Here is a 16,814-nt window from a genome sequence, read left to right on the forward strand (position 1 = left end):
GTGTTTGGTCCTGGACCACAAATTGGCCTGGTACTGAAGTGGTTAAGACATTTTTGGAGTCAGAAAGAAATTTTTTCCCCCCTAACGTACTGTATAGAAATTGCCATCCACCACTTGTGGTTTTTTCTTGTTTTTTTTTTTGCCTACCTTGGATCAAAATGGTAGTATTATAAGTTGGACTTGATGAAGAAATGCTTCTTCACAATTCAGGTGCATCTTGGACCAAACTGGGACTTCATTATAACTGGTATACAGAACACCGGTCTACATAAATATGTAACAGCAGCCTTAGGTAATGCGGCAGAGTCCCATTGAAGTTTATGTGAAAGCACTGCTGTACCTAACCTCACTACTAAACCTTGTATAGCAAGTGAATGGTGTGGCTCCGGGCATATAAACATTACCAGGACTCATGCTGTCCTAGGACACTTGATCTTATTTCCCAGCTGTTGAATCCCTAGCGATCTTAAATTGATGGCTGATCCTAAGGATGGGTCATAAATAACAGAAAAGTGGATAACCCCCTCTAAATGGAATTACAATAATAAAGACTATTACAAGTGCCTTCTATTGTCCAGAGCTTGGAGGTAACTTCTGTATTGGACAATTCTGTGACCCTGACGCTACATTTCACAAATGTATTGAATCTCAATTCTATTACATTTACATCCCTGTTTATAAAAAATGTATACTTGTGCCACAGGCTCCCTAGCAAACTGCAAACATGGCAGCAGCCTGTTACTAAGGATGTTCAGGCAATTTTTATTTTCTGAATCTCAAACGTATGTTTTCTACCAAAGTGGCTTCATAGGTTTACATGGACATTAGAGTCTGCAGTATCTTTAAAATGAATTACAATGAAAACTTACCCATTATGTCTCATCATTGTGTCTCCCAAGTGCCCTCTCCTGCCCAGGACCTGACGGTAACCGCAAAATCAGACAATTCTGTGACCCTCCATTGGGTGATCTCCCCTGGTCCCAATAACAACTCATACACCTATACTGTGGATTATGGAGCTCACAACATCACTGGTATAAATAACAACAGCGCAGAGATTACAAACCTAATTGCAGGAACTGACTACAACTTCACCGTCTATGCAGTCACCCAGAATGATGTATATAGTAAACCATCAAATGTTGCTAATGCGACAACAAGTAAGTTCATGCTTATGTATATTAACACTACTTTTATGTCTGTGGTTTTAAGGTCAACACTGCAGCTGTGTAAAATAGCAGCAAATCTCATCATCTGTCTAATCTCTGCTCTACTGAAGACTTGGTTTGGGTTATGGTGGAGTTATGGAGTTATACATTATTTTCTGCTATATATTATCACACATATAAGCCAAGTTTTAGAGATTTACGATGTCTCAGATACTTTATGCACTATGAGTTTATGAAATAAACAAATAGTGAATAAATTATGCAATTTATTTAGTAAACAAATCCAGCCACCCTCCTATCTTAGGTTTCCTCCGGGGCTGCACAGATGAAGGCAGACTCAGCCAACGATAACCATTGAAGTGCACAAGTGAAGAAATCCAGCATCCATCAGGCAGGAAAAGTAAAATTTAACTTTTATTGCTTCATAGTAAAAACCATTACAGGATACCCAAGGGTGATTGCAGATGATACAGCATAGAAACAGCTACGCATTTCATGAGGAAGGGACGATTAGGAGTCCCGAAACGCGTAGCTGTTTCTATGCTGTATCATCTTCAATCACCCATGGGTATCCTGTAATGGTTTTTACTATGAAGCAATAAAAGTTAAATTTTACTTTTCCTGCCTGGTAGATGCTGGATTTCTTCACTTATGCAATTTCTTTGCCCCTATTCAGTGCTTAATTGTTAAGAGTCAAGACCACCTTTCCTTTTTAGATAGATTAGAGCTCTCCTTACCAGGTGGTTGACCCTTCCGTAAGTTGCGTTGTCTCTCTTCAGCTGGATATCTGCGATAAATTGACTATATTGCCCAAATTGCTTTACCTATTTGAGACACTCCAAATTCCGGTCCCTTTGAAGGACGTTTGGTCATTCCAGTGCTCCATACTGCGGTTTGTCAGGGCCAGAGGGAGGTGTAGGATCTCAAGGCAGATAATGATGACCCCGAAATCCAAGGGTGGTCTTGCCCTGCCTGTTTGACCTTTATATAACTGAGCTGCACAACTGTGGAGGATTCTGTTATGGTCCACTCTTTTAGCCTACTAAGTGGATGGAAAATGAAAAACAGTGGGTAGCCCCTTACCATACTATTTCCCTTCTTTGGTCAAATCCTCATAATCCACCTGTGGCCATACTTCCTAGACCCTATGGCACTGTTGAGCAACGTCTCGTCTTTTTGTACATATTTTGTGACTTTGGATTTTTGTTCTTCTTTATAAAATTTTTTTAAAAATTACAACTGGAAAGAACTATAAAATCTTGTGCTAGTATAGAATCCCTTCTGTCCTTCAAGATTTATCCCTCCACATCGAATCGATGCTGGAGATGCAAAACTCTTTGGGGCATGATAGCGCATATCTGGTGAGGATGCTTTCTTTTATGTCCTTTCTGGACGGAAGTCCAAGGCATGATTGAGATAGTTACAGGCGTTGTTCTGGAGGATGATCCGGCTCCACTGATACTCTCTTTACCTCACCTCTCCTGGGATCTCTAGTGGTGTCCAGTGTGTATTCTCTGGCATCTTTGGTCCTCTTCTCTGATGTCACGGGTATTGGGGGACTACAGTGCTAGTGTCATGACACTTTGATGCAAAATGGTGGCAGTTTCTTACTAAGGAGCCTTTGACTATTTCTTTCCTGAAAATCACTTTAGAACCTACAGAAGTTTTACACTGAATTACAATGATAATGTGCACAATAATTAGTTTTCATCCTTGTGTCTCACTTTTCTTAAGTGCCCTCTCCTGTCCAGAACTTGAAGGAAACTTTTGTATCAAACAATTCGGTGACCCTCAATTGGACAATCTCCCCTGGCCCCGAAAACGGTTCATACACTTATACGGTGGATGATGGAAAATCTCTCAAAATCACAGATATAAAGGAAAACTTCAAAGAAATAAATAACCTAACTGCAGGAACAGAGTACAACTTTACTGTGTTTGCAGTCACACATAATGGAGTATATAGTAGACCATCTAATGTTACTAGTGTGACAACACGTAAGTTCATGTTTTTTTTTTTCTTTCTGCACTTTTAAGGTTAATACTGCAATTGTGGCAAATCAACAGAAAAACCCATCATCTGCCTGATCTCTTCTCTTCATTTTCTGACCAGAAATTCATGAGAGAAATTCTGAGCTTGCAATGTGTTAGTATGTTCTCTTAATTTCCCATGTTATCCTTTTTAGATAAGATAGCTTAAAAAGGACATTACACCATCTCCACCTATTCCAGTTCTTGGCATCTGTTAATAGGCGCTGCTTCACTGAATCCAGCACAGTTGCAGGGGGCGTGATTGAGAGCCCCAATCAGAGGCAGCCAGTGTCAGAGCTCAGAGTCACACCTCCTTGACTACTCCGCCTGACAAAACTAATTGCAACTATTGCTCAGGAATGGTGGGGGCTAGAGAAAAAATTCCAACTGTGTGGTGCAACATATATTAATTGATGTAAAGATCTGGACTTGGTAGTGGTGATGAAAGGCCCTGTTTAAGTGAGAAAACTTTGCCTTCTTTAATAAAGCGTTACAACAAATTGCATATAAAATTCCATAAAACAATATTACACATGGGAAAGAGCTTATTAATACAGCATTAAAGTGTGCTAGCTAACTACTGTCTGGTAACCTACCCCCAAAAGTATGTTCAAGAAAGCAAAGTGTGTGTTCATTTAGAGATCCATACAGCAAAGAGATTTACAATCCAGCGTCAGACATTTTCAGGCCGCCTTTCTAATTTTGTGGTATCATACTATTAGTAAATCTGGGCTAATAAGTGTCTTCAGCCTTAGAGATTTCCAACCATTCTTTTCTTACTGCAGTATGAATCTAATACACCGATCAATATAATAAATTCAACGTTTGTATCATTAGGAAACAGAAGACATGAGGATATAATAATTATTGTGCTATTTTTCCTATAGAACCTTCTCCAGTCATGGGCTTGAATGTTTCTTTGGTATCAAATAGTTCTGTGACTCTTATATGGATGTACTCTTCCGACCCTCATTACACATCATATACCTATACTGTGGAAGATGGAGTAGGTAACAAAATAAAAGATATAAAGCAAAACTCCACTGAAATAAAAAACCTAACTCCGGGTACAAACTACAACTTCACCGTCTTTGCAGTCACCATGAGTGGAAGATCTAGCAATCCATCTAATGTTGTTAAAGCCACGACACGTAAGTTCAAGTAATAACACTTGTAATTTTAATGTCTTAAAGCCTAACAGTTACTGTGTATGCATGGCATATATTGTACAATGTATATGGTATTGTATAATGTATGATGTACATATGGTACAAAGTGCCTTATAGGCCAACCCAATGTTCTTAGGGCTATCCCCCTATTCCTCACCTGGCTACACCTACATTAGAAATTTTGGAGGATCCTTGAGAAGCAGCCTAGAAAGATACCAGAGTTTAGCCATTCTAAGCTAAGTTAAGGTAGCTGGTCATTTACACACTTGTATGGTCTTTTGGCTTAGATGGTAAGGGAACACTGGGACCCTTCTTGTTTTGCATAGGACTTGTGATTTTATTTTTAATGCATCGTATTTAACATTTCCATACAGCTATTTTATTCTATATCAATGCAGATGATTCTGTGAAGTAGTCCTACAATCCAGCCTGTAGCTCCCACAATCCAGCCTGTAGCTCCCACAATCCAGCCTGTAGCCCCCTCAATCCAGCCAGTAACCCCCTCAACCCAGCCTATAACCCACAATCCAGCCAGTAGCCCCCACAATCCAGCCAGAAGCCCCACAATCTACCTTATACCCCCACAATCCAGTAAGTAGCCCCAACAATCTGTCTGTTCTTGTGGAACTTCATATACACTGTCTACAAACAAGTATTTGGACACCCATGCCAATGAAGATATCTGCGGTATCACGCCTTCCGCCATTAAATATCGTGTAGGAAATAGCATTGGCATTAGTCGCATGCAAGATGCCACAAATTGAAGAGTTGTCCGATTTCTAGAAATGGGTAATTATTTGGTACCACAGAAATGGTCGATTCTTAAGGGACATAGCTAGCGTACTGAATTACCCAAAATCAACAGTGACCTATGTGATTACGAAGTGGAAGGTGAACGGCGATTGTCGTAAAGTGCTCTGAGTCGGTAGACCCCCGAAACTGGGAGATACTAGAGACTGACAGGTGCTGGCCATAGAAATTCGGAAGAACGGCACCCAACCAATGGCTCACATACAACAGGAGTTTCAACATAAGTATCCAAATACTTATTGGTAGACAGTGTATAGGTCTTGTGTGTTGAAAGTATTGTTAATGTTAGATCAAAATAGATGTAATACTTTGGTTTAAAAATTATAATTTATGTTTTAAGAACCGAACATAGTCCAAGGAGTGAAAGAAGTAAATGTGACAGAAACTACAGTGACTCTCCAGTGGGATTTCTCAGAAGACAAGAATAATAGAACATATACTTACACTGTGGATGGTACTGGAAAGAATTTCACCAAGATTTCAAATGTAAAGGCAAATAGTGTAACTGTAGGAAACTTATTGCCGGGAGTAAACTACAACCTCAGTGTCTTTGCAGTTACTGACAATGATATTTATAGTCAGTCTTCTAAATCTATTTCTGTAACAACAAGTAAGTTCACAATTATGTCGCAACAATATATAACCTGCCCATAACTTCTGTGTTTTTAGAGGATATATGAGTGGAGATAAAGCAGCAGAGTAATGTTATTTTCATGGCACAACATATGAAATCATGAAATGGTGCTTCTGTTTTCCTTTCTCTCAAGCTCTGCTTCATAATTTTCTGCAGTCAATTTCCTAGGCAATCCTGGTCTGATGAAGGTCCAATATAGGACTAGAAATCGTTTCACACTGTTTTGGATTGCACTTCCTATTTTATAAAACAATTGCACATGATAATCCTTTCAGTGCCTGGATTCTCAGTTTTAAAAAATGACGGATATCTGATGAATTCCATTGTAGTCAGTGGGATAAGCCGGGCTCTGTGTGGAACCAACGCACCAGAATAATGGAACCTAGCCTAAGCCTATGTAATCATTTAAAGAGAAACTGTCATCAGAAATTGACATAGATGTTTTTGAAACTACCGATTTGATTGTAACTGTATCTAGTAATCAGTAATATTATATAACATTCTCTACCATGGCCACTAGAGGGCACACCATAGTTTGAGCCTTCCCATTTTGTATGTCACTTGTTTGAATGTTATTGGTTGGGTTATGCTATACTTAGTAAAGGGTGGGATATAATGGCTAGTAGATCTATTGTAGCCAGGGTTGGTCTTACCTCAAGCAGTGCCGAATACAAAATCCACTAGTGATGCCCCTTATCTGTTATAAGAAAAAGTCCTTAAAGGGGTTGTCCACTTTCAGACCAATATTGAGAGACTAATGTTATTCTTTGTATGATAAAAAGTTCTTAATATTACCAATATATTTTCTGTATCAATTCCTGGAGGTTTTCTAGATTTCGGCTAGTTGTCATTCATTCTGTTACGTCTAGTGGATAAAAGTCTGCCCATGATCATGTGATATACAGTCCATGGTCATGTGATCCATAGTCATGTTATATACACACAAGTGCACAGCTCGTTATAGTCAGCGTACAGTAATCAAATATCCGCCTGGTAACAAGCTGTGCACCTGTGTGTGCATCACATGACTATGGATCATGAATCACATGACCATGGACCGTAAATCACATGATCATGGTCAGACTTTTATTCACTAGAAGTAACAATGAATGACAACAAGCAGAGATCTAGAAAACCTTCAGGAATTGATACGGAAAGTATATTGGAAATATCTAGAACTTTTCATTATACAAAGAATAACATTTGTCTCTCAATATTAGTCTGACAGTGGACAATCCCTTTAATAAAACTAGTAGAATGAAGGACTTTGTACCATTTGCTGCTTCCCTGAGGATTGGTCATCTAGAAAAAGGAGCTGGAATAAACCTTTATGAAACCCGAGTTCTGAACGGTATTTGCAACCCAGAAAATTTATGTGCCATTATATTATTGTGCAGGATGCATAAGGGTAACTGTACACCACTTTACGTGGGTTTTTTTTGCTGTGGGCCTGCCATGCAAAATCTATGCAGAAATCTTCCTGTCTTTGCATTCTTTTCAATGGGGGGTTTGGGCAGAATTTCCCTTAGGATTGGGTAGGACACTTCTTTTTTTCTGCTAGCTGATTTTTTCAGTTAGTGGAAACAAGACGCATCTTCCCACTTAAATTAACGGGTGCAGATTTTTCTGCAAAGTTTCTGCCACATGAAATTGCATTAAGCATCCTTTAGTTCAGTGCCTCCTTGGTACCCCTTTTGCCATTTACTGCGTCTTTGTTACAGAACACTAAAGGGGCAATAAAGTGCAAATGTTTATAAAGGGGGCAATAAACTAAATTGAGTGGGATGAGAGTTAGAGAAGTGGCTGTTTAGACATCTCTGAAGCTACTAAAGAAAGAGAATATAGAATATCTGCATCCCCTCCTAAGTAGTGGTCCCCTATGTACTATAGTTCCCTACAATAGGGTGGCAAAGGGTACTGTTACGAAGGGGACAGAGAAATATACAAGTGTAATTGGAGTTTGCTTTATTAAAACTTAACAGCCTCCCTCTATGCTGAGATCCAGGTGACTGTGACAGCCAATCACTGGCAGCGGTTACTACAGATGAGATGCAACCGTTGCAGGAAACAATTGGCTATCACAATCATCCGACATGACAGGACATCGGTCAGCACAAAGAAACAAGGCCTGTGACTCTGGAGTAGAAAGTGTTAAATAACTATATTATGGAGTTTGATATTTTACATTTTGAGGTTGAAGTTCCTAGAAGACTCCTTTAATATTGATATAAAAAAATGTGTAATATTAAAGACATTTGGACTTAAAATAAGTTTGTTTATTTTTGCAGTGCCCAACGCACCAATAAATATTCAAGTACGTGCGGTTAGCATCTCTGAATTATACATCGAATGGACGGCCCCAAATGATGTTAATAAAGCTTTCTATGACTACTCGGTGACTTGGCAAGATACAAAGACATTGCAAAACGGTTCAAATACTACTACTAATAACACTCATCTCAGCATACAGAAACTGCTGTCCGGACACACTTACGAAATAGATGTTGCATCTATGATCCAAAGTACAAAAAGTGTTAAATCTTCAGCCTATGGAGTGACCCGTAAGATTGCTTTCTCCTTTACTTCATTGCTTGTCTCCTTTAAAGGGGCTCTATCAGCAAAATCATGCTGATAGAGCCCCACATATGCGTGAATAGCCTTTAAAAAGGCTATTCAGGCACCGCTAAAGTTATATTACACAAACCCCCCGTTTTAAAATAAAACCTTAGAAAAGAATATGTTAATCTTATCTATCGTGGGCGGGCATTCAGGGTCTGACGTCCTCTTCATCCACGCCTCCTCTTCCAGCGATGTCCTCGGGTCCTGTCTTCCTCTGGCGCTTGCGAACTGCCAGTGATAAAAAAAAAGTGCGGGTGCATGCGCAGTAGCATGCTGCTGCTACTACTACTACTGCTACTGTGCATGCACCCGTGTCATATTTTTTTTATCACTGGCAGTTCGCGAACGCTGGAGGAAGACGGGACCCGATGACATCGCTGGAAGAGGAGGCGTGGCTGAAGATGACGTCGGACCCTGAATACCCGCCCACCGTGCACGATAGATAAAATTAACGTTTTCTTTTTTAGGGTTTTATTTCAAAACGGGGGGGAGGTTTAATATAACTTTAGCGGTGCCTGAATAGCCCTTTTAAAGACTATTCACGCATATGTGGGGCTCTATCAGCATGTTTTTGCTGATAGTCCCTTTAAAGGGATTATCTAGGCTTTGAAAACAGGGTCTTTTTTTTACTTAAGAACAGCACCACGCGTTCCCATTGGTTGTGTTTAGTACTGCACCTCAACTCATGTACCTGAATACAGGTGTGTTTATCTATCAGACACTGCCCAGTGAATAAGGAATAGCGTTCACTAGGGACACAACCTGCTTAATTGCAATACCAGACACAGCTTCAAGTATGTCTCTATTTTATTTTTTAGTTTTACATCAGTTTTCTTTTTTATTTCAGAGTCCGTTTCTGTGTCCAACTTAACTTTCAACAATGTAAACAATAACAGCGTCACACTCTTATGGAGTCTACCTACATATCCTGATAGCATTGTAACAGGATATCGCGTCACTGTTAATCCAGATGGTAATGAAACTTTTCTATATGATCCAAAAGTACAAACGTACGTTGTAAAGAATTTGTCTCCCGGAAACATTTACAACATTAGTGTGCAAAGCTTTGCAAGAGGTTCAATTTCTGGAACCAGCAACCGCATGGCTAGGGCACTTAACACCCCTCCTACCTCATACAGCACGGCAGTCTCCATCAGGGTTGAAACAGGTACGTTGTGACACTGTTGGTTAATGTACAATATATATATAGCTGACATGACAGACTTATCTCAAAGTTCTCAAGTATCCTCAGCTAGTTTGTGCGATTCCATGTTGTAGCATTTTCTGATCAGTGGGGCAGCTAGGATTTCCTTCACATGAACTGATGCAAAATAGACTTTTTATATAACTATTTGTGTAAAGATTCTGTTGCTCACTCTGAAGTTGACAAACTGGTGGGAAAGCTGGAACCGTTAAAGTCAGTTCACATGGAGGAAATTGATGCGGATTTTAGGGCGGAGAAGATTCCTCACAAATCCTCCTCCCATTGTTTTCAATGGGAGGCAGAAATCGCAGCGGGGCGTAAAAAAAAAGAAGTGTCCTGCTCGATCTTGTCGCATATTCTGCCCGCAGTGCCCACGGCTCGAGACATTCATCTGGGCCTAATCAGGAGCGGAATACCATGACTGAATGATGATGCATTGTATTGGCATCCCGCCACGGCTAGCCCGCGCGAAAATGACAGTGGTGGAAAATGAAGAAGAATTTCCTCTTCATTTCCCATTGTGTGAACAGAGCCTTAACCTGTAAAGATGATTCACACCAGATTTACCAAATGAAATTGATTTAATTTTTTTTTTAAAGACTCCAACAAAACCAACTTTAAAAAATTTCCCTCAGGATAAATCTGCCCCATTATATGTTGATATACACTGGGTGACGTGAGATATGAAGAAGAGTCAAAGTCATCTTACACCATGAAGACCTCAATGCTAAACTTTTCTCTTTTTTTTTAGACCCTGACCCTGCCAATAACCTCAGATGTTCCAAAGTGGATGCCTACCAGATAAAAGTTAATTTTGGGTGTCCAGATGGGAACTATTCTACATTTAAGGTGTTGGTGAACGAAAACCCTAAAGTTCAATCCGACAAATGCTCAAGCGACGTCATAATCTCCAACCTTCAACCTGCGGCCAGTTACAAAATTAGTGTGATGACTGTGGCTACAGACAGAAGTGCAGTCACAGAAGCAATAATCTGTGAGACTGACAATATAGGTAAATCTGGTGCTGCCAAATACTCCATTGTTGTCAGGGTTACATAGATGGCTTATTAACCAAATCTTTCTCTGTTGGCAGGAGTCATTGTGGGATCAATATTTGGCATCCTGCTATTCTTTCTCCTTATTGCAGTTATAGTTTACCTAGTTCTGAAGAAGAGAAAAGAAAGGTGAGCTATTGTTTTATCTACAGACATTTTATTCCATAAGAGGTTTCACAGTTGAGAGTATTAGGCTGAGGCCCCACATTGCGAAAATGCAGCTTTTTTGTTGCAGATTTTACTGCATTTTTTTTTGGAATATATAGGAAGCTCTTATACTTCTCCCTCTTGCTCAATCCACTCCTGACTTTGGCTCAGAAAAACAAAGCAAAATCTGCAACAACAACAAAAAAAAGCTGCATTTCCACCATGTGGCGCTTTAGCTAACCTTAATAAAAGAAAATTCCATATTCACTTGATTTGCTTCCTCCCAAAATTATACCTGGATCAAATGTGGTTTCACTGATTAAGGACTTCAGTGTTAAAAACTAGAGATTAATAAACATGGCTGCTTTTTTCATAAGCAACCCCACTCTTGCTGATACGTTGCCTGTGTTATTGCAATCCAGTCCTATTCAACTAATTATGACATATCTGCAATACCAGACACGGCCCATGAACAATGGGGCGCTGTTTACGGAAGAAAGCAACCATGTTTTCCCAATGTTATACCCTTTATTAACACTGATGGCCTATTATTAAGACTTTCAGACTGTGTAGAGACTCATGTTATTGACAAGGTGGACAGTAACACCCAGTCTTCAATTTATACATACTTTTTGTTAAACAAGATGTTATAAAGATGACATTTTAATGTTTTTGTTTTTTTAGGGGTAAGGATCCCGATCAATACATACCTACTACTTTGAAAAGAAAGAGGTAACCAGTTTACAATCTGTGTTGCTTATTTTTTATTGGTACATAGCTAGGGCTGAGGAAACTTTGTTTTTTTATTTGGTTTTTACTAGAGATGAGCGAACACTAAAATGTTCGAGGTTCGAAATTCGATTCGAACAGCCGCTCAATGTTCGTGTGTTCGAACGGGTTTCGAACCCCATTATAGTCTATGGGGAACAGATACTCGTTAAGGGGGAAACCCAAATCCGTGTCTGGAGGGTCACCAAGTCCACTATGACACCCCAGGAAATGATGCCAACACCTCTGGAATGACACTGGGACAGCAGGGGAAGCATGTCTGGGGGCATCTAACACACCAAAGACCCTCTATTACCCCAACATCACAGCCTAACAACTACACACTTTACACACTCAATACCACCTCTCTGACAGTAGGAAAACACCTTGAAACATGTGTATTTGGCACTTGCAGTGAGGAGAGCTTGTCACCAGCAGTGAATTTGGCCCTTGTAGTAAGTTGAGGTTGGCACCAACATTTGTTTTGAAAATCAGGGTGGATTGAGCCTCTAACCAGCAGAGTTTGGGCAAATTCATGGTGGAGGGAGCCTCTAAAAACCCCAGTTTGGACCAATTCATGGTGGAGGGAGCCTCTAACCAGCCCAGTTTGGGCAAATTCATGGTGGAGGGAGCCTCTAAAAAACCCAGTTTGGACCAATTCATGGTGGAGGGAGCCTCTAACCAGCCCAGTTTGGGCAAATTCATGGTGGAGGGAGCCTCTAACCAGCCCAGTTTGGACCAATTAATGGTGGAGGGAGCCTCTAACCAGCCCAGTTTGGACCAATTAATGGTGGAGGGAGCCTGTAACCACCCCAGTTTGGACCAATTCATGGTGGAGGGAGCCTCTAACCAGCCCAGTTTGGACCAATTCATGGTGGAGGGAGCCTCTAAAAAACCCAGTTTGGACCAATTCATGGTGGAGGGAGCCTCTAAACAGCCCAGTTTGGGCAAATTCATGGTGGAGGGAGCCTCTAAAAAACCCAGTTTGGACCAATTCATGGTGGAGGGAGCCTCTAACCAGCCCAGTTTGGACCAATTAATGGTGGAGGGAGCCTCTAAACAGCCAAGTTTGGACCAATTCATGGTGGAGGGAGCCTCTAAAAAACCCAGTTTGGACCAATTCATGGTGGAGGGAGCCTCTAAACAGCCCAGTTTGGGCAAATTCATGGTGGAGGGAGCCTCTAAAAAACCCAGTTTGGACCAATTCATGGTGGAGGGAGCCTCTAACCAGCCCAGTTTGGACCAATTAATGGTGGAGGGAGCCTCTAAACAGCCAAGTTTGGACCAATTCATGGTGGAGGGAGCCTCTAAAAACCCCAGTTTGGACCAATTCATGGTGGAGGGAGCCTCTAACCACCCCAGTTTGGACCAATTAATGGTGGAGGGAGCCTCTAACCACCCCAGTTTGGACCAATTCATGGTGGAGGGAGCCTCTAAAAACCCCAGTTTGGACCAATTCATGGTGGAGGGAGCCTCTAACCAGCCCAGTTTGGGCAAATTCATGGTGGAGGGAGCCTCTAAACAGCCCAGTTTGGGCAAATTCATGGTGGAGGGAGCCTCTAACCAGCCCAGTTTGGACCAATTAATGGTGGAGGGAGCCTCTAACCAGCCCAGTTTGGACCAATTAATGGTGGAGGGAGCCTCTAACCACCCCAGTTTGGACCAATTCATGGTGGAGGGAGCCTCTAAAAACCCCAGTTTGGACCAATTCATGGTGGAGGGAGCCTCTAAAAACCCCAGTTTGGACCAATTCATGGTGGAGGGAGCCTCTAACCAGCCCAGTTTGGGCAAATTCATGGTGGAGGGAGCCTCTAAACAGCCCAGTTTGGGCAAATTCATGGTGGAGGGAGCCTCTAACCAGCCCAGTTTGGACCAATTAATGGTGGAGGGAGCCTCTAACCAGCCCAGTTTGGACCAATTAATGGTGGAGGGAGCCTCTAACCACCCCAGTTTGGACCAATTCATGGTGGAGGGAGCCTCTAAAAACCCCAGTTTGGACCAATTCATGGTGGAGGGAGCCTCTAACCAGCCCAGTTTGGGCAAATTCATGGTGGAGGGAGCCTCTAAACAGCCCAGTTTGGGCAAATTCATGGTGGAGGGAGCCTCTAACCAGCCCAGTTTGGACCAATTAATGGTGGAGGGAGCCTCTAACCAGCCCAGTTTGGACCAATTAATGGTGGAGGGAGCCTCTAACCACCCCAGTTTGGACCAATTCATGGTGGAGGGAGCCTCTAAACAGCCAAGTTTGGACCAATTCATGGTGGAGGGAGCCTCTAAAAACCCCAGTTTGGACCAATTCATGGTGGAGGGAGCCTCTAACCAGCCCAGTTTGGGCAAATTCATGGTGGAGGGAGCCTCTAAACAGCCCAGTTTGGGCAAATTCATGGTGGAGGGAGCCTCTAACCAGCCCAGTTTGGACCAATTAATGGTGGAGGGAGCCTCTAACCAGCCCAGTTTGGACCAATTAATGGTGGAGGGAGCCTCTAACCACCCCAGTTTGGACCAATTCATGGTGGAGGGAGCCTCTAAAAACCCCAGTTTGGACCAATTCATGGTGGAGGGAGCCTCTAACCAGCCCAGTTTGGGCAAATTCATGGTGGAGGGAGCCTCTAAACAGCCCAGTTTGGGCAAATTCATGGTGGAGGGAGCCTCTAACCAGCCCAGTTTGGACCAATTAATGGTGGAGGGAGCCTCTAACCAGCCCAGTTTGGACCAATTAATGGTGGAGGGAGCCTCTAACCACCCCAGTTTGGACCAATTCATGGTGGAGGGAGCCTCTAAACAGCCAAGTTTGGACCAATTCATGGTGGAGGGAGCCTCTAAAAACCCCAGTTTGGACCAATTCATGGTGGAGGGAGCCTCTAACCAGCCCAGTTTGGGCAAATTCATGGTGGAGGGAGCCTCTAAACAGCCCAGTTTGGGCAAATTCATGGTGGAGGGAGCCTCTAACCAGCCCAGTTTGGACCAATTAATGGTGGAGGGAGCCTCTAACCAGCCCAGTTTGGACCAATTAATGGTGGAGGGAGCCTCTAACCAGCCCAGTTTGGACCAATTAATGGTGGAGGGAGCCTCTAACCACCCCAGTTTGGACAAATTCATGGTGGAGGGAGCCTCTAAAAAACCCAGTTTGGACCAATTCATGGTGGAGGGAGCCTCTAAACAGCCCAGTTTGGGCAAATTCATGGTGGAGGGAGCCTCTAAACAGCCCAGTTTGGGCAAATTCATGGTGGAGGGAGCCTCTAACCAGCCCAGTTTGGACCAATTAATGGTGGAGGGAGCCTCTAACCAGCCCAGTTTGGACCAATTCATGGTGGAGGGAGCCTCTAAACAGCCCAGTTTGGGCAAATTCATGGTGGAAGGAGCCTCTAACCAGCAGAGTTGTGGGAAAGCAGGGTGGAGGGAGCCTCTAACCAGCAGAGTTGGTGGAAATCAGGGTGGAGGGAGCCTCTAACCAGCAGAGTTGGGGGAAATCATGTTGGAGGGAGCCTAGTATTAGCAGAATTGTGCAACGCTTATGGTGGATGAGTATGAGGATGCGGAGGAATTGGAGAGGTTGAGTACAGACATGGAGTTTCATGTTGGGGTGCTTTACACAGGTGGGCACAAAAATGAAGGCTCTATCCAGTGGTGGTTCATTTTTATCAAAGTGAGCCGGTCGGCACTCTCAGCTGACAGACGGGTGCGCTTGTCAGTGATGATGCCACCGGCTGCACTGAACACCCTCTCAGATAGGACGCTGGCGGCAGGACAGGACAGCACCTCCAAGGCATATAGGGCAAGTTCAAGCCACAGGTCCAACTTCGACACCCAATACGTGTAGGGCGCAGAGGGGTCGGAGAGGACAGGGCTGTGGTCGGAAAGGTATTCCCGCAACATGCGCCTATACTTCTCACGCCTGGTGACACTAGGACCCTCCGTGGCGGCACTTTGGCGAGGGGGTGCCATCAAGGTGTCCCAGACCTTAGACAGTGTGCCCCTCGTTTGTGTGGACCGGTGAGAACTTGGTTGCCTACTGGAGGAACTGCCCTCCCTGCCGCCACTGTCACATGCTGGAAACATCTCCATCATATTCTGCACCAATTGCCTGTGGCAAGCATTGATGCGATTGGCCCTCCCCTCTACCGGAATAAAAGACGAGATGTTGTTTTTATACCGGGGGTCAAGGATAGCAAAGATCCAGTACTGGTTGTCCTCCATGATTTTGACAATACGCTTGTCGGTTGTAAAGCACCCCAACATGAACTCAGCCATGTCTGCCACAGTGTTAGTTGGCATGACTCCTCTGGCCCCACCGGAAAGTTCAATCTCCATTTCCTCCTCATCCTCCATGTCTACCCATCCGCGCTGCAACAATGGGACGATTCGAAGTTGCCCGGAAGCCTCCTGTATCACCATCACATCATCGGACAACTCTTCTTCCTCCTCCTCCTCCTCCTCCTCCTCCTCCATTAAACGCAGTGAAGCGGACAGATGTGTGGACCTACTCTCCAGCTGTGACGGATCGGATGCTATCCCTAACTCCTCTGTGTGATCTGAGTTATCCCTGATGTCAATCAGGGATTCTCTCAGAACACACAAGAGCGGGATTGTAAGGCTCACCATCGCATCCTCAGAGCTCACCCTCCTTGTGGACTCCTCAAAGACCCGTAGGATGTCACAAAGGTCTCTCATCCATGGCCACTCATGGATGTGAAACTGAGGCAGCTGACTTTGTGGCACCCTAGGGTTTTGTAGCTGGTATTCCATCAAAGGTCTCTGCTGCTCAACCACTCTATTCAACATCTGAAACGTTGAGTTCCAGCGTGTGGGGACGTCGCACAAAAGCCGGTGTTGTGGCACATGCAGGCGTTGCTGGAGAGATTTTAAGCTAGCAGCGGCTACTGTCGACTTGCGAAAGTGGGCGCACATGCGCCGCACTTTCACCAGTAGCTCTGGAACATTGGGGTAGCTCTTTAGGAAACGTTGCACCACTAGGTTGAAGACGTGGGCCAGGCATGGAACATGTTGGAGTCCGGCAAGCTCCAGAGCTGCTACCAGGTTCCGGCCGTTATCACAAACGACCATGCCTGGGCCCAGGTGCAGCGGCTCAAACCATATTGCCGTCTCATCGAGGAGGGCATCCCTCACCTCGGAGGCAGTGTGCTGTCTGTCCCCCAAGCTGATCAGCTTCAGCACAGCCTGCTGACGTCTACCAACGCCAGTGCTGCA

At 43.4% G+C, this 16,814-nt stretch overlaps 1 protein-coding gene across 2 annotated transcripts in view; it reads left to right on the forward strand.

Moving 5' to 3' along the window:
• Positions 1-16,814, forward strand: part of PTPRH (protein tyrosine phosphatase receptor type H) — a 134,160-nt gene that overhangs the window by 96,949 nt on the left and 20,397 nt on the right. The window contains exons 7-15 of one of the 2 annotated variants that reach the window (XM_075280107.1): positions 900-1,160; positions 2,904-3,167; positions 4,088-4,351; positions 5,520-5,789; positions 8,102-8,374; positions 9,280-9,600; positions 10,388-10,648; positions 10,730-10,820; positions 11,523-11,570. In XM_075280107.1, coding sequence (XP_075136208.1) covers positions 900-1,160; positions 2,904-3,167; positions 4,088-4,351; positions 5,520-5,789; positions 8,102-8,374; positions 9,280-9,600; positions 10,388-10,648; positions 10,730-10,820; positions 11,523-11,570 — 2,053 coding nt within the window. The remainder of the gene's footprint in view (positions 1-899; positions 1,161-2,903; positions 3,168-4,087; positions 4,352-5,519; positions 5,790-8,101; positions 8,375-9,279; positions 9,601-10,387; positions 10,649-10,729; positions 10,821-11,522; positions 11,571-16,814) is intronic. The other variant, XM_075280108.1, reaches the window with a different exon arrangement.

The sequence above is a fragment of the Leptodactylus fuscus genome, chromosome 6 (genome assembly GCF_031893055.1).
Source record: "Leptodactylus fuscus isolate aLepFus1 chromosome 6, aLepFus1.hap2, whole genome shotgun sequence".
Classification (NCBI taxonomy): Eukaryota; Metazoa; Chordata; class Amphibia; order Anura; family Leptodactylidae; genus Leptodactylus; species Leptodactylus fuscus.